Source organism: Alligator mississippiensis, chromosome 1, assembly GCF_030867095.1.
Source record: "Alligator mississippiensis isolate rAllMis1 chromosome 1, rAllMis1, whole genome shotgun sequence".
NCBI lineage: Eukaryota > Metazoa > Chordata > Crocodylia > Alligatoridae > Alligator > Alligator mississippiensis.
Window position 1 is genome coordinate 136,748,532 of NC_081824.1, and position 16,441 is coordinate 136,764,972.

The 16,441-nt window shown below is 44.0% G+C and overlaps 1 protein-coding gene across 2 annotated transcripts in view; it reads left to right on the forward strand.

Annotated features, from left to right (window-relative positions):
* Window positions 1–11,375, forward strand: part of TMEM181 (transmembrane protein 181) — a 66,785-nt gene extending 55,410 nt beyond the window's left edge. For both annotated transcript variants that reach the window (XM_019479713.2, XM_059714531.1), the window contains exons 16-17: window positions 5,726–5,792; window positions 6,872–11,375. In XM_019479713.2, coding sequence (XP_019335258.1) covers window positions 5,726–5,792; window positions 6,872–6,950 — 146 coding nt within the window. In that variant the 3' untranslated portion in view covers window positions 6,951–11,375. The remainder of the gene's footprint in view (window positions 1–5,725; window positions 5,793–6,871) is intronic.
* Window positions 11,376–16,441: the final 5,066 nt, after the last annotated feature.

Here is a 16,441-nt window from a genome sequence, read left to right on the forward strand (position 1 = left end):
GCATGCTGGAAAATAAGCAGTTATTTTAATTATTGTCTATTGCTCTAAATATTAACTATAAATATGCTGGGGGGACTTCAGAGTTTTTTCTCACCACTAGAGGGAACAAGCAAATGGCCAAGTGGAACCAATTATTTCAATCTATACCTGGGTAGGAGGAAATAAATAGAGGTGCACGAATATATCGGTGGCATATCAGACTGGCACTGATAAAAGGAAAATTTAACATGATCAGTAATTGGCTTTTATTAGCTGATCATGTCACCGATAAATGTTGAGTGCCTGTGTGAAGCCTCAGCATGCATGTGGCCAGGAATGCAGCCAGGCAGCTTGGCTGTGGTGGGAAGGGGGTGTGGGTAGGTGCAGATTGAAGCCCCCATGGTGAGGGAGGGAGTAAGGCAGGTGCTGCCCAGCCAGGGTGGTGAATCGGACCCCAGGAGTAGGACGGAACTGCAGGCAGCTCGTTCAGGGGGGCATGGGGTGGTGGGAAAGGGGGGGTAGCTCCCTGCTGCCGTGCACACTTTGGGGGAGGCATGGGGGGCATGTGCCCCGTTGGATTTGTGCGTGGGATGAGGGCAGGCCGCCCGCTGCAGGCTCAGGGCCTGTGGCTGTGCCAGCCTCTTCCCGGCAGGGGGGCTGGGCCGGGGTTGTGCTTGGGGCAGGCAGCGGCAGTGTTGGGAGGGGTGGCTACAGGGAACTTTGGGGTGGCTATAGCCCACCCCATAGCCACTCCTCCCAGCGCCATCCCCCCACCGGGAAGAGGCTGGTGCAGCCCTGATCCTGAGTCTGCAGTGGGCAGCCCACCTTTGCCGTGCACACAAATCCGGCGGAGCACATGCCGTCATGCCTCCCCAAGAGGTACACGCAGTGGCGTGGAGCCACTTGTGGCTCCGCCCCATTCCCAGGGTTGCATTTACTGCCCTGGCTGGGCAGCACTGCCCCTGCCCCACTTCCTCCCTCACCGTGGGGGCCTTAATCTGCCCCCCAGCCCCTTCCCCCAGCTGGACTCTGCTGTCCAAGCTGCCCAGCTGCATTCCTGTAAATTGGCTATCAGATTGGTATTGGCTGATATGGATCAGTACCAGCCAAGAAAATCTTTACTGGTGCACCCCTAGAAATAAAACTGGACAGGAGGTATTTGACCACGTGCCAGTTAAATCAAAAAATGAGTCCGTTAGTAGTAAGTCATTGAATCGGTCTCTGGGCTGGTATAACTGCTAATTAGGAATGCAGGATTGGAAGGGACCTTCTGGGTCATTGAATTCTCTCCTAAAGGCTATCAAGTATTTTACTCCTTTACCACTCCTCCCCAGGAGAAGATGGTTCCAGAGCTTCAATGTTCTAATGGTTGAGAATGTTATTTCCAGCCTAAACTTAATTATATTGATTTGCTCTTGTGTCAACATTAATCCTTTAGTTTAAATAGCTCTCCCTCCTCCATGTTGTTTTCTCCCCCACAATGTATTGATAGACAGCAATCATATGCCCTTTGCCCTCTCAGCCTTCATTTTGCTAAACTAGACAAGTCACGGTGTTCTAAGTCCCTCCTTTCTTGTGCAAGGCTCCTCATTTCCCTAGTCATCCTAATAGTCCTATTTTGTACATGTTCCGGTTCAAATTAATCTTTTTTGAGCAAGAATGACCATTGTATATCCCCTAGTCCGGATGAGGCATCACTAGCACTTTGCATAGTAGCACTAACACTTCCCTATCTCTTCTGGCAATACTTTTCCTGCATGTTTCTCTTTTCACAGCTGCATTGCATTGACAGCTTATAGTCATTGTATGCAACTGATAGTGAGGACTGTTCGCGGGGGGAGTTTCTCCAGATCGATGAGCTTCTGGGCTTATAGCTGAAGTTTTTAATTAATCCCCAACTGTAGGACTTTGTATTTTGCACTGTTGCAGTTCATTCCACTTTGAAGTTAAAGTGGGGAGTTAAGCAAGGCTGTGTCATTGCGCCAACACTCTTCTCAATATTCCTTGCTGCAATGTTGCTTCTAATCACCAACATGCTTCCAGCTGGAGTGGAGCTAAACTACCAAATGGATGGTAAGCCATTTAAGCTCAGCCAACTCTGAGCCAAAACCAAGACCACCCTAACCTCAGTCACTAAGCTGTAGTATGCTGATGATGCTGTACTATATCCTCACTCAGAAGCAGACCTTCAGGCCATTGTCAACATCTTTACCAAGGGATACAAGAAAACGGGACTGATGCTTAACATTCAGAAGACGAAGGTCCTCCACCAACAAGCTCCTAATGAACAGTCCCCAGCTCCGGTAATCCTGATTCATGGTTAGACTCTGGAGAATATTGAGTATTTACCATACCTCGGAAGCCACCTTTCACAGAAGGCTGACATCGCTGAAGAAATCCAGCATTGCCTTAAATGTACAAATGCAGCCTTTGGACACCCGAAGAAATATGTTTCTGAAGATGATGACATCAGATCCAAAACCAAGCTCATGGTTTATCAAGCAATTGTGATCCCCACCTTGCTGTATGGAGCTGAGACATGGACAATGTACAGGTAACATCTAAAGTTGTTGAAGACGTACCATCAACGCTGCCTGCAGAAGATCCTCCAAATCTAGTAGGAAGACAAACAATGTTAGTGTCCTCCTGCAAGCAAGCACTGTGAGTATAGAGGCAATGATCATCCAACATCAATTTCATTGGGCCAGCTGTGTCATCTGGATGTCCGACTCTTGAAGCAAGTTTTATTCTCAGATGGCAGAGAAAGCACTTCAGGGATGTCCTCAAGGCCAACTTAAAAAAAATGCAACATCTATGTCAACTTGTGGGAGACTATAGCCCAGGACTGCCCCAAATGGAGGAAGAGCTTGCTGCAGGGATCTCAGTACTTTTTTACATCTCCTGTTGTGAGGTTTCAGTGGGAGCAGCAGAAATAGTGTTTTGCGGACCAAATCAAGAATCCAGCACCACCCATCTCACATGGAAACACATGTCCAAGCTGCAGTAGAGTCTGTCAATCCCGGATAGGCCTCATCAACCATCTTCGGACACACGGATAAGACAATCCATGGAAGACAGTCGTCCTCAACTGTGAGGGATTGCCACAGAAGAATACTTTTAGTCCTGAAGGGAATGGCTATTGTGATTGGTCTTTGTACTTTTACTGGGTCACTCCCTAGATCCAGGGGACTGATGGTAATAATGATGATTCTTTAGTGTTACTGAATTCTTCCTACATGATGTTTTGGTCCATCTATTTATCAACGGTCCCTCCTAACATTTTGGTTTTCAGATGTCATCAATATACTTCTATTTCTTGAGCTGAAGTTGTTAATAACGTTAAACAAAATTGGTCCTAAAACTTGTCTGTGAGGAACTCTCTAGTAACTTCCCTCCTGCCTGATATTTTCCTTCTCAGCACTTCTGCTTTATAGTTCCTCTAGTAATCCCCATCTTCTCTAGTTTCACTGGTTTCCCAGGTGGCACTTTATCAAATGCTTTACTGCATTTCATCACCTTTGTCTAAAAAAAAAAAAGTTATCAAAGAGAGCTATTGGGATAGTGTGGCACAAACTACCTTTGGAAAACTTTCATTTTGCCCCATTTCTTGCACCCTGAATTTGTCAGTATTATTGAGGTGGGAGCAGTAAGTTTCTGATCCTTGCCTCCTCCCATTTTTAACTATAAGTATGCTGTTTTCCAGTGATATGGTACCACTCCTAGCTTCATATATGTATTAAAAATAATTGTTGCTAGACCTGTTCTCATCTGAAAACCTGGATTGTCTCTTTCTAAGGTTGGAAATGGTGAGTTTCCCCTTGCAAGCTGGCAGAGTTCCAGCCTGCAAGGGCCTGGGGAAAGCAGGAGGAAGGCAGTCAGCATGGGGTGCCATAGGCATGTATGCATGCACACATGCACATGGCCATCAGGCAACCTTGAGTTCAGGTCCCGCAGGTAAATCCAGCTAGCGGGGGAGGTGGGGTGGGAATGGAGGCCCCCATAGTGAGGGAGGAAGGGAGTCGGGCAGGGCTGGGGCTGGGGCCCAAGGCAGGAATTCAGGGAGAGGGACAGGGCTGTGGGCAGCTCGTCCAAGGGGCCATGGGGGGACTGGCTTCTTGCTGCTGCGTGCATTTCCCTATATGGTGGGGTACGTGTCCCCCAGATTTTGCTCGTGGGGCAGGGGTGGGTTGCCTGCTGCAGGCTTGGGCTCCCCACCCTGCTGCCCTATCACTTGGGGCCTCCGGAGCCCAGCAGGTGGGATCTGGCAGAGCAGAGCGGGGTGGGGAAGCTCAGTGTCGTAAGCCTTGCACTGCCATGGTCAATCAGGGGCAGAGGTGGCGGTGCGGAGTTGTCTCTCGCTGCCTGGGTAGGCAGAGAGCACCTCGCCATGGTGGCAGCAACGAGCTTCCCCACCTGGCCCCACTCTCCTGCTGCACCGGGTCCTGCCCACTGGGCTGTGGAGGCCCCAGGAAGAGGGCAACAGGGCAGGGAGCCCCAAGCCTGCAGTGGGCAGCTTGCATGCACCCCTCCCCAGCTCCCAATAGGCTTTGCTCTGGCCATGCTGCCTGTGGTGGAGGGGAGCCAAACTCTGCACTCTTCTCCACTGAAGCAGCTGCTGCCTCCCATGGGTGACGGCTAGGGTTCAGGTACTGCTGAAGGGGGCAGCGGGCTGTGGGTCTGGGTTCCTGGCCCCATAGCCCTGGCAGCTCTCTCCCCGCTCCCCCTCCCCCCCCTGGAGGCTAGGGGGATGGGGAGTTGTGGGTGGGGAGTGAGGGGCACCAGCAGGGTTTGGGGGAGGGCTGTGGGTTGGGAGTGAGGGGCAATGGCATGGGCAGGGCACCAGCATATCAGGGTTGCTCAGCACCTCAAAGCAGGGGTGGGGGGCAGCTGCAATTGGATGTGTCCTGGTCAGTTAAGGGGGCAAGGGGAGCTCTGATTTTCTATGCTAAAAAACCCAAAGTCAAATGGACTAATTTTCATTCCTTATTTTCCCTTATTTTGTTCTCAAAGCGTGATTACTATTTTTTTGCTTGCCCCCTTCTCCCCCAGACCTCACTCCATCCCTTTACTACTTGGCTTCCATGATAGGTTCAGCAGTTTTACCAACTTGCATCAAAGATGTATTTATCTACAAGCCTTTATACAGAAACCGAGAGAATTATGTCCTGAATAAACCAGTGGGAAGTGTACATCTTCCATTTCATCATAGTTGCATCAGTTCCTTTCACTACCTTCCATGTCGGTGAAAAATACCTTTATTAAGCTGTTAACCTCTATGTACGGTAATAATTAAATAGTTTTAGATGCCATAACTGCCAGTACCTTCATCCTAAATTTTTGGAAAGGAGTTGAGCATCACAAAGAGCCTGTCTGTACTTTCCACCTAGGTTCTTTTTGATTTCACATCATTTATACCTGGTATTTCAGAATACTGCACTGGGAAGCTGTGCAGGGAGGAAATAATGTTGCTGTGATGCAGTATGAAGAATACCTATTTTCTGATGGCTTTAGGAAGGATATCAGCTTCTCAGCTCTACAGCATGCCAGCATTCACAAGAAAGGCAATGCAGAATTTAAATGATAGATTCCAGCTCCTTTTCTCCATCTGGATCCCAGTTATAAATGTCTTGGAAACTGTTAAGTTTTCTGCTTGAGTTGTGGATAAAAGCTGGGGTCTAATGTAAAAGTTTAAAGCCAGTCAGTAATACATGTTTTGGGTTAAATGAAACCCTTTTTTATTTTACAGAGTCACAATTGAAAGACAATCCTGCCTTTTCTATGCTGAATGATTCAGATGATGATGTGATTTATGGGTAAGCAGTGATAGCAAGAAATATCCAGGGGGTGGCTGGGGTATGGAATGCCTTTTACTCAAATTACGTTTGAAAACCTGAGATTGTTCATAGCAAAATCCAGACACACTGAATGCAAAAAAGAAGGGAATTGTAGCTTGATTCTTGCATTTTGAATGGCTTCCTTCCAGAATATAAACACGATGAGACTTCCTATTATTTTGTTTTTTCTTATCTGGCATCCAAAAAACATGTTCATTGACACTGGTACAAATAGGTACATTCCCTTCCTCTAAAGATAAGGATGAAGACAACAGCAGGTTATAGTAGGGGAATGCAAGTGGGTGGGGTTTACAACAGAGAAACCTAGTAGCAGGAGGGAACAGACAGTTCTGGTGCCAAAGTTGGGAAGGATAGTAGGAAGCAAATGGGAAAGCATTGGAAGCTGGGCTGTACTTAAAATAAACATTGTCCTGCTGTGCAGCAGTTGTCATTCTAAGTGCCCAACATTTGTCAAAAGGTGTTAATAAAACCCAGAAAAACTGCCAGATGTGTTCAGGTGTGAGCCAGATATTAGTATGACAGTAGCACCAAGAAGCTCAACTAGGTCAGAGCCCCACTGGGCTAGGTGCTGGAATGGCACCTAGGTGCTCTCTATCCTTGAGAGCTTAGCCTTGGTCAAATGCACCACACCAGCAGTTGTCGGGGCAAAATGAGGATAAGGTGGTATAACCATAACCTAAGTGTGTTTTCTGTATGGATTAACTGTTACATTGCTTTAGGTGTAAGGATTTATTGTCTGTGCATGTGCAGGCCTGGCTTCTGTTTGGTAGTGATAGTTGCTGCCTTGCCACTGAGTAGACATTACCAGCCGCCCAGTAGGGTTCCAGAGGCATTGCAGTGGAAGCATACCTTGAGGACTGCTTTGGCAGACAGAAGTGTGTATTGTTCACGTGCTAAACAGAAAAGGCATTCTTTATTGTTCCGTATCCCAAAAATCTCCTTGTATTTGCAGTAAATTATTGTAGAACTTTCCTTGTATAGTTAACACTTGAAAACTAGCTGTTTTTTCAGGATGTTTACAATGGTTTGTTTAACAGGAGTGACTATGAAGAAATGCCGCTCCAGAATGGCCAAGCCATTAGAGCCAAGTACAAAGAAGAGTCGGATAGTGATTGAATTCATGTGGATGAACTTGTTCAGTAGAAATGAAAGCAATTTTTATTTTTTTCCCCATATCCCAAGGAAGGACATCTTGCTTCTTATTTCTGTTTACAGAGTTAAAACTGAAGGAGAAAAAATGGAAATGCTTGAAAAGGTGTGCTACAAAACCGAAACTTTTTACACTAGAAAATGTCTTGTAAAAGCACATCCTTGGAGAACAGACTGTGGAAACAAGGGGGCTTTCGCAGTTTAGTACCATCTTGGAGTAGTGTTTATGTTGATTTAAAACTGCTCCCTTACTTATTTTTAGAGGAATACATGCAGCCTAATCTGTTCACACTTTTATGCAACTTGTTCTAGCTGCAATGTACAATGCCCACTAAAAATTGAAGTGCCTCTTCTTCCTTTTCTCTAACTCACTTGAATCGGAGGTGGAGAATGATATGTTTTCCATTGGGTTCTGAGAAACCATAATCTTTCCTGCTTCTCCTTTGAGGAGCAACATTCAGGGTTTGTTTGGTTTTTTTTTTTAGTGGCCAGTAGCATAATAGGCTTAAATACCTATTTTTAGGTGTTCATAAAATGGATTTTGCCAAGCAGTTAATTTAATGAGTAATACAAGTACAAACATTCAAGTTCTTTTGCACCAAAAATATATAACCCGAATGTTATATAATAAGCAGTGTGCAATTATTTAAGGGGCAGGTTACTTCAGACTCTTCACCAAATTAAAATGAGTCAAAATATATAGATTAAAATGTTCAAACTTCAGAGGGAAACAGTACTGCTGTCTTTCTGTGTATGTGTTTGGGGGGGTAATGTATGTGTGTTCTGCAAAGCATACAGGATAAAATGTCCTGTATTAACACACACATTCTTTTAAGCTTTGGATCTTTTTTCTAAGCTGGCATTTTGTTAAAAACAGTTGCTCTGTGTTGCAGAAAGTTGCTTTTGCTGATGTGTTGAATGTATGTGAAAGAGTCTGCTTTACATTTTCAGCATATGGATCAATCTGCTCTTTCAGCCACAACTAAACAGCAACACATACTATTGCTGTGTGTGATTATTAGCAATTATCCTTTTCCAGTCTGTGCTGGAAGAGTGAGGTGCAGAACTTCTAAGCATTTACTAGAATGTTGCTCCTCTTGACACTTTAAGAAGATATTTCCCAGTGTTCCCACTACACTGGAGCTTTGTCTTTAAAGAGAAGCTGCCAATTTCCAGTAACATTTAAAGAAGCTATTTCCAGATACTCCACCTGTCCCTGAGTCTTTAGGTTTTGTGGTTTCACAATCAGTTTTCTTCTCCAAATTATGTCTCCCTTTGCTGTGGCAGACCCACATAAACCAGGAAAACTGACAGACCATATAAGACATGCCATTATGCTGGCTTGTATAGAGAGACCCATCTACAAAGGGGATTGAACTCTGACTTTAATCCACTTCAATTACAAGAGTTCGGTATGTCCATGGGACCTCTTTGTGCCGTGTTAAGAACCACTGCAATTTGTCTTCTGAGCATTCATAACAGCTGTTCTAAAAGCAAAATTCTCTAGTACAGACCACAGCCAAGAGAAGAACAAAATATTGCCATGTGGACAAAGTAATCCAACTTGTATTTTAAGAGCACCAGGTGTGTTTGTAACATTACATGGAAAAATTGTGGTAGGTATATATTTAAGCTGTCTTGTAAACTGCAGTGGCTATTACATCTTGCACTCCTTTAAAAAAAAAAAAAAAAAAAAGACTGTAAGAGTAGCTGAGTGCATGCACACACTTGAGACTGATGTCAAGTCAAACTCCGGATCCAACCATATTTCTTCCTCCACTCAGAAAATTCCAGTGACTCGTGGGAGTCAGGGTTCCAGGCTCAGGCTTCTTAAGCTTCCATAATTTTTATTTTTATGCATTTAAGATGTTTTTTGGCTCCTTTTAAATATCCTTTTCCTGTCATATGCCATTTTACTAAAATATTTATACATATAGGATATTGCTGCTCATCACAGTTTGGGATGGTTGTGATGCTGTGAGCATGTCTACACATGTCCCTACGGCACCATTGTTACTGCACTGTCATTTAGTACTTCCTTTTGTAAGTACTAAATGGCAGCACAATAATGGCCGTTACTGTGCCATGTCAGTGGTGCACAGTTATTTTTAGCCCCTACGTCGCCTTAGGGATGCATTATACCGAGGGAGCACGTTACTATGTTGTTGTAGCTGCAACATCACTGTTTGTGGCCGCCACTACTATGTCACCATAGCACGTTGCTTCAGCGACGTAGCATCATGTGTAGATGTGCCCATTGTATGAAGCTTATCTGTGTCAAGTTTTAGGAATCTATTAATTTAAAACTTGTTTTAAATATAACATGAAGAAATCACAGTGTTTAGAAGCTTTTCCTAGGCTGGTGTGTCCCATTTTGTCTTTATTAAATATTCTGTTACCACATTCCGAATAGAAATAGGAAGGATGGGAAGGGAAGATGAGCACTTTTAAAAATATATTTATCTCACTTTAGAAATATTGACAGCTCTTTGTGGAAATCATGGCTGCTTACAAACGTTAAGAACTCCCCCCACCCCCCTGTGCTTTACTGGAAGAAGCAGTGAATTGTTTCAGCCCAGCTCCACAGCATCCGTATAGATCGGGTGCTTCAGCAGGGCTTTTTGGTGCTTTTAGCTGATTCAGTCAGCTATTAGTTAAGTGTCAAAAAAGCCCCACTAAATCTATACAGACGTTAGGTGAGCCAAGTCCAGCTAACACACTGCCTCTTTTGGGCTTGGCATGGTGGCGCATCAAATTTAAAGTAAAGCGCTGTTCCTTTTAATTGTAAGCAGCTCATATATTTTAGCAGCTTTGCTTTACCCATACTGTGTTCTATATTGCAGCAGTGTTACAGTAAAACAAAGTAAGCTTGGTAAAACATAAATTCAGTATGTTGTAAAAAAGCATTAAAGGTAACAAAGTCTCACAAGAAATTTTACATGCTTTGTGTCACTGAATATAATTTGGACCCAAAGGGCACTTACATGTAGGGAGTCTGCTCTGATGCACTGGAAATCCACATCAGAGCAGACTTGATTAATCGAGTCTGCTCAGGTACGTAAATTGATGTGTGCTGGCAGCCTCGCGCATCGTGTATTAGCGGCGCAGCACATGTCAGCACTGAGAAAGTGGTAGTGGTGCGCTTTGAACTAGAACATGTTCAATGTGCTTTAATTCAAAGTGCACTACTGCCATTTTCGCAGCTCTGATGTGTGCTGCGCCACTGATGCATTTGTTCCTGATGCAGCACCAGGCACTTCTAATTAGCTCAGCTCGCTAATTAAAGGCGCCCGGTGCGGCATCAGAAATGCATGTAAAAATGCCTAAAGAGACTCATTGGCAACAATTATAAACATTTTGGGGAGGTTGGTTGCATGTATGTCTCAAAATAGCATAAAATCCTGTAATAACGAAAGGATGAAGTGCAAGGTTCCTGGATTTGTGTAAGAAATTTGCTTGGCTGTCTGCATATTTTCCCTATGGCAAATGGTAGCATCACTTTTTGCAGTCAGTTGCCTCCCCACAAACAATTGGAGTCAGGTTAATCTAGACTTGCAGTTGCTTGTTAAAACAATTAAGGACTTATTTATTTGGGGTTGTTTTTCTGAGTTCAGATTTTCACTTAATAAATCTGGAATGATACTACTTCTAGTTAACATGTTTGGTTTTTAGCTGTGGGATCTGCTTTAAGACATGATTAATTAATGAAAAATTGAGAACCTAACTTTCTGTGCTTTGAGGCCAGGATGGGGAAGCATAAATCAGCAGAATACCAGAACATGCCAGAAGATAGTGTCAACCATGGGTAGCATACATTTCTTAACAATTAAAATCCATTCTAACATAGTCATGAACTGCTTTGGGAAAATTTCTTTGAAAAAAAATTTCAATTTTTAAGCTTTTTCTAAGCAAAGAGACAGTTTTCATATTCTAGTTACATAGTCCTGGTTGTTCCCTTTTGCCATATTCTGAATACACCAGTAACTAACTCCATCAAATCCTTAAGCTTCTGTAAAGCTGACCTTTTTAAAAAAAATAAATAAATAAAAGTTTGTAAATAAATGTAAAATGAAGCAAAACTATGGAAAATCATATACCAAAGTGGTATAAACTGTGTAAGATAAATGCTCTGTTTAATGAGAAGCTGTAAATATGGGGCTGCTTTGAGAAGGTATGCAGAGGGATATGTGTTAGTATTCTTTATGCGATTTGGGGAAACTGCTAGTGACAACAAATCATTCATTTACCTGGGAAATCTTTCATCCTGGTATGGCATACAAAGCAAACTTAATAAATGTTTACTTTCAGCAAACGGGTGCTGAGAAACTTGGAAGACTTCATGTGCACAATAAAATCTGTTAAATATGTTCATAAATAAAATTTTATACTATATATTTAGTGTATTTGGGTGCCATTTTCCTTCTAGTTGATGAAATAACCTAGCATTGCCTTTTTCTATTCCTCTGTGTCTTCCACATAATGTAGAAACTTGATATGTAGAAAGGGATTGACTTGAGCGTCTTACCTACTTGCCACAGTTGAAACTGTCCTAGCAAGAGTTTACACTTCTAAGGTGCCTATACACATGCTCTGACACATTCTAATTACAATGCTCTAGAATCGCTGCAGTGTCATGTGTATAAGCCCCCATGGGTTTAAAAATGGCTACTGGGAAACTTTAACTAAAGCTTGTTGAATGTGCTGTAGTTAAAGCATCTCACATTCATGGATTTAATACATGTGACGCTGTGGTGTTTTTTAATTAGAGCAGCTCTGGAAACTACTTTAATTAAAGTGCTCCCTTCTGCCTCCCTCTCTCCCCCCAGCACATTTATAGGCACCCCTGGTGTTTACTAGTTACCTGCCAGTCTTCACAGAAACCCCAGCCCCATGCTGTCATGTTCATGCAGCTGCTGCTAGGGTTTTCACAAAAAGTGGCTCCAGCCATGCAGGCAGGGGCTGCTGGGACATATAGTTTGGCTGCCAGCTGGATCCACAGTTGTGCTCACCTCTGCTTCCTTTAAGAAGGAAACTGAATAAGTGGCAACCCATGAGCATTTGAGGGAGGCAATGGGGAGGAAATGATGAAGTGGGGTGGGATGGACAATATTTACACCTTACCCCTACATCATGACATCTCTCGCCACCCAGCAGTAGCAAAGGAATATGTCATATTCACATATAACTGGGTCCCCACCATTGTAGAGTAGCATTCTTGGTAGGTTAGGGTAACTAGCAGGCTCCCAAAAATGCCTGCAATCATGGCATGATTCAGCCAACAGACACAATAGCAGCAGCAGGACCCAGAGCAAGCTGAGTGGTAGCTTCCTTCTGGCGGAGTTTTTCTCTGGCTGTGAAAGTGTAAATAAGGAGGGTGGTAGCCTGTATCAGTGCAGTTGGTCTATTTTCCTGAGAAGGAAGTCAGACCTATGATACTGCTTAAATTCACAATGGGGGCTGAAGTACCCACTAGCCCCAGCATGTAGATGAGAATTATGTTCTTATATCCTTTGCTCCTTAACACTGTAGACACCTAGGTTTCAACCTCCCCCCAGGATGCACAGTGCCACCGGCACACATGTACAGAACAGCCTAATTCTTGATGGTACCAAACTACTCAGTGGGTCTTGCCTGTGGCCCTAAATAAAGACAATTCAGGACAGAGTGTGTACTTTATACCTGGTTATGGCACTCCCACTTCAAAACCACCCTCTGTGCGACTTAGAATAGGAAGGTGAACCCAGAGGTCTTATTTCCCAGGAGTGTGTCCCAAACACGCCTAGATCATACCTGGGGACAAAAGTCAATCTTACCTATCGAAGATATTCCACTTTGTCTAAAATATTAAGTAGAACAGAATTTCTACAATCCGGGTCTCCCAATTCACTGTCAAAAATAGCAAACAATAGGAAGGTTCTTTGGTTTGATGCGATATCTTTTATTAGACCAACTGAGTAGTTGGGGAACAAGTTCTTAGCAAGCTTTTGGGCACAATCACCCTTTGTCAGGTATAGGGTGGTCTGAGACTCCAAGGAATGAGAGAAAATAAAAGTGTGGAGGGATGTCAGTGAAAATTTAAATAGGTAGAGATAAGCAAGACAAAAGGAAAAACAGGGAGGGGGAAGAGAGCAGGAGGGGAAAAAGTCAGGGAGACATAAAATACAAAGTGAAAAAGAGGCAGTCTGAAAAGGAATAGGTGAAGATCTGGGCAGGGGGAAGGAAACGGGACAAGAAGGCCAAAGGGAAAACACTACAGAGATAATAATACAAGGTAAAAAAAAGGCTAGCTATAAAGAGGATCAAGCAGTAGCATCGTTCTTGCTCTGTCTGGTCAAATGAATATTCAAATACTAAGCATAGTTACATTACACATTACATTATGGCTGCATACTAGGGCTGTACGAAGCTTTGGTCCCCGATTCGATAGAGATTTGACCTGATTCAGTAGCCAAATCTCTGAATCTGAATTGAATCAGAGGACCCTTTAATCTCTCTGAATCAAATCACAACCCTCCAAATCGATTTGGAGAGATTTGGTGATTTGGACATAGACACAGCTTTAAATGTTTTTTCTACATACGTCTAGGTAGCAGGTGGCTCATGAATGCTGCAGTGCTGGGGCACATGGAGCGTCCCACAGACCCATAGGTGGACCAGAAACGCTTCCATTCCACTTCCAGGTTTGCCAGGGAGTATGTATGCAGGGGGACACCCTGTGCCCCCCCCCAGCTCAGTGACTGGTGTTCCCTGGGTCTGGGAGGGCATCTGGGGACCCCCTGAGGCTGATTGCCAAGCTGGGGGGGCAGAGTGGGGGCCCCCCAGCATGCTCCCCAATGGACCCAGAAGTGGACCAGAAATACTTCCGGTCCACTTCTGGGTTCACCCCCAAGCACGTGGAGGGCTTCCCCAACACTCCTGTGGGATTCTCCATGTGCCTCATCATTGCAGCGTTCACAAGCCGTGCTGGTACCTCAAGGTATGTAGAAAACATTTTTAAAGCTGTCTACATCCGAATCGCTGATTCTCTGAATCAGCATCAAATCTTCAGGGCCCAATTCAGCCACATTGAATCGGGGACAGTGATCCGAATCAACTAATCAAATCACTGTCCCTGATTCAAGCTGAATCTGAATCCGAATCAAATAAGACCCACTTCGCACACCCCTACTGCATACACAGTCAAATAACCTGGGAGAATTCTCCCAGGTTTGTTTTCCTGGTAGAACTTACCCTGAGATCCCTGAACAGATAGTTGAACATTGAGCCCCTGAAGAGCAGATGGCTGCATGGCATCAGCACTGCAAGCTCTGGGGCCCCTGTCCACGCATTTCAGCATGCTCTGCACTCCCAGTCTGTTCAGGGACAGATGGCAGCAGTGCACAAGGCTGCACTGATTGGCTGACCCAGAATGCTCAGTGTAGAGTACTGAAGAGTATGTGTTCTGTTCCCTGCTCAGCCAGAGCAGCAGAGTCCAGCAAGCAACAGTCTTCCCCCAAGAGAGAAGCAGGAACAAAGCACACTGCTGGAGGACTATGCTGTGGTTTCTCTCGGAAGAGAGTATGTAGACATTTTCTTTCTCCTAGAAGAAACTCTCCTGAGAGTAATTTAACCTTAGTTATTCCCAGGTTATTTTTCTCCTGGAACAGCCATTTTCACTCTTGGAGAAGAGTCCTGGACATCTGTACACTTGTGGTTTCTCCTGGGAGAGCAGATTCCCCAAGAGAAAAAGATCAATATGGCGTATATGTGTACAAAAACTGAATAATTCTAAAATGGCTACCATTCTGTTCTAGTTGACAGTCTTCATCTAGCTCAGTTTGTTTATGCCTCAGGCTTCTAGTTGCATACACTGATGAACCATACGGGCAATAAGTTAATTTAATGTAGAGCAGGACTGTCCAACTGGGGGCCTGATCTGTTAGGAGTTAAGTTGCATTCCCTCTCCTCCCCACCCACAACTTCCAGACCAGTTGCTGCTACTACCCCTATTGTATTGGGCTCCCCTTCCCTCCTCTGGCTGCTGCTTCATGTCCCCACCCCAGGGGGCATAGGGCAATGTGGCTCACCATGCAGGGGGTGAATCCAGGGCCATGCAGGTGCACAGTGCAACAGCAGGACTATCCATGCAGCCCAAGGGCCTGTGGTTTGCCCTGGTGTAGCCCATTAGGCATGTGCCCTCCCCCTCACCCCAACTACTTGAGAGCTGGACAGCTCTGCTGTAGAGAAAGCCATGAGAGCAGGGAAAACTAAGAGGAAAAAGCAGGTATTCGACCTGATTTTTTTCAGTTCATTCAGCTGGCTTTGCCTAATGTCTGAACTATAAGCCCAAAACAGATGCTTGCAAAGATTATGTTAATTTATCTGTGCTGATTACCTGTGCTGTTGCCTCAGCATTACTCATATGCAATAGCAATTTAGTTCTCAGTTTAGAGTACAATGGGTATCTGCTAATAGGTATTTTTAAAGTGTGTATTAATCCTCTTTAAGTCTTATTTTCCCCTATTGACTGAGGGTTAATTTTTTAATACTAAAATCTTGATTATAGCCTGACACTTCTATGGCTTTCCTTACCAAGGCATTTTATAATATAGGGACTTTACAAGCCCAAGTAGTTTCAGGATTAAGTTTTAGTAGCCATGAACCTGAACAGGCTTAAATTTAAAGTTCTCAACCCCCCAGCCTACAAGACATGTTGGCTGGCTGTGCTGGGGGGTTGAGAAATGAGGGCAGGTTTAGTCATTTGAGATACGCAGATGATCTTGTGTTGATCACCACGACTCAGGAAGAGCTGAAAGACTTACTGCAACAGTAGTTGTGGCAGGAAAAAGACACAACAGTATGGTTAGTATTTCAACCATACTGGAAAAACAGAATTGACACAGAGGCCTTGGAGCGAGTCTCAGACTACATATTTGAATGCCATCTTAACAGAAGGCAATAAATGCATAAATGAAGCATGTTGTGGGCTAAGTCAAAGTTCAGAGAACAGTAAAGAATCTGAATGAAACAGTTACCTGCCTCTTTACCTGTATAGTGACTCCATTAGTAATTGAAAGCATAGATATACCCAATAGCAACATACAGCTGTTAAACTCGAACTTTGTAAAGGCATTTGAAAACAAAAATTGTGGGCATTTGAGCTTGTGCTACAAAAGATACTGAATGGCTCCTGGACCCACAAAAAAAAAAATCCAACAAATGCATGTGTTTGATAATGGAATTAAACAGTGAAAAAAGACAGGAGACAACAAGCTAGAAAAAAGATAACCTTTCTATTGTGTGTGCCAGGAAAGGAAAAAAATGTCAACCAAGAAAGGTAAAGCATGAAAACTGGGCTGGATAATTTAAAAATACAGTGACCAAGTCCTGCCAACGCTTATTCATGAGTAATCCAATTCAGTAAGGGATTTAGTAATCACCAGGACAATTTGTTATAAAAGCCTAGGGATGCTAGAGTC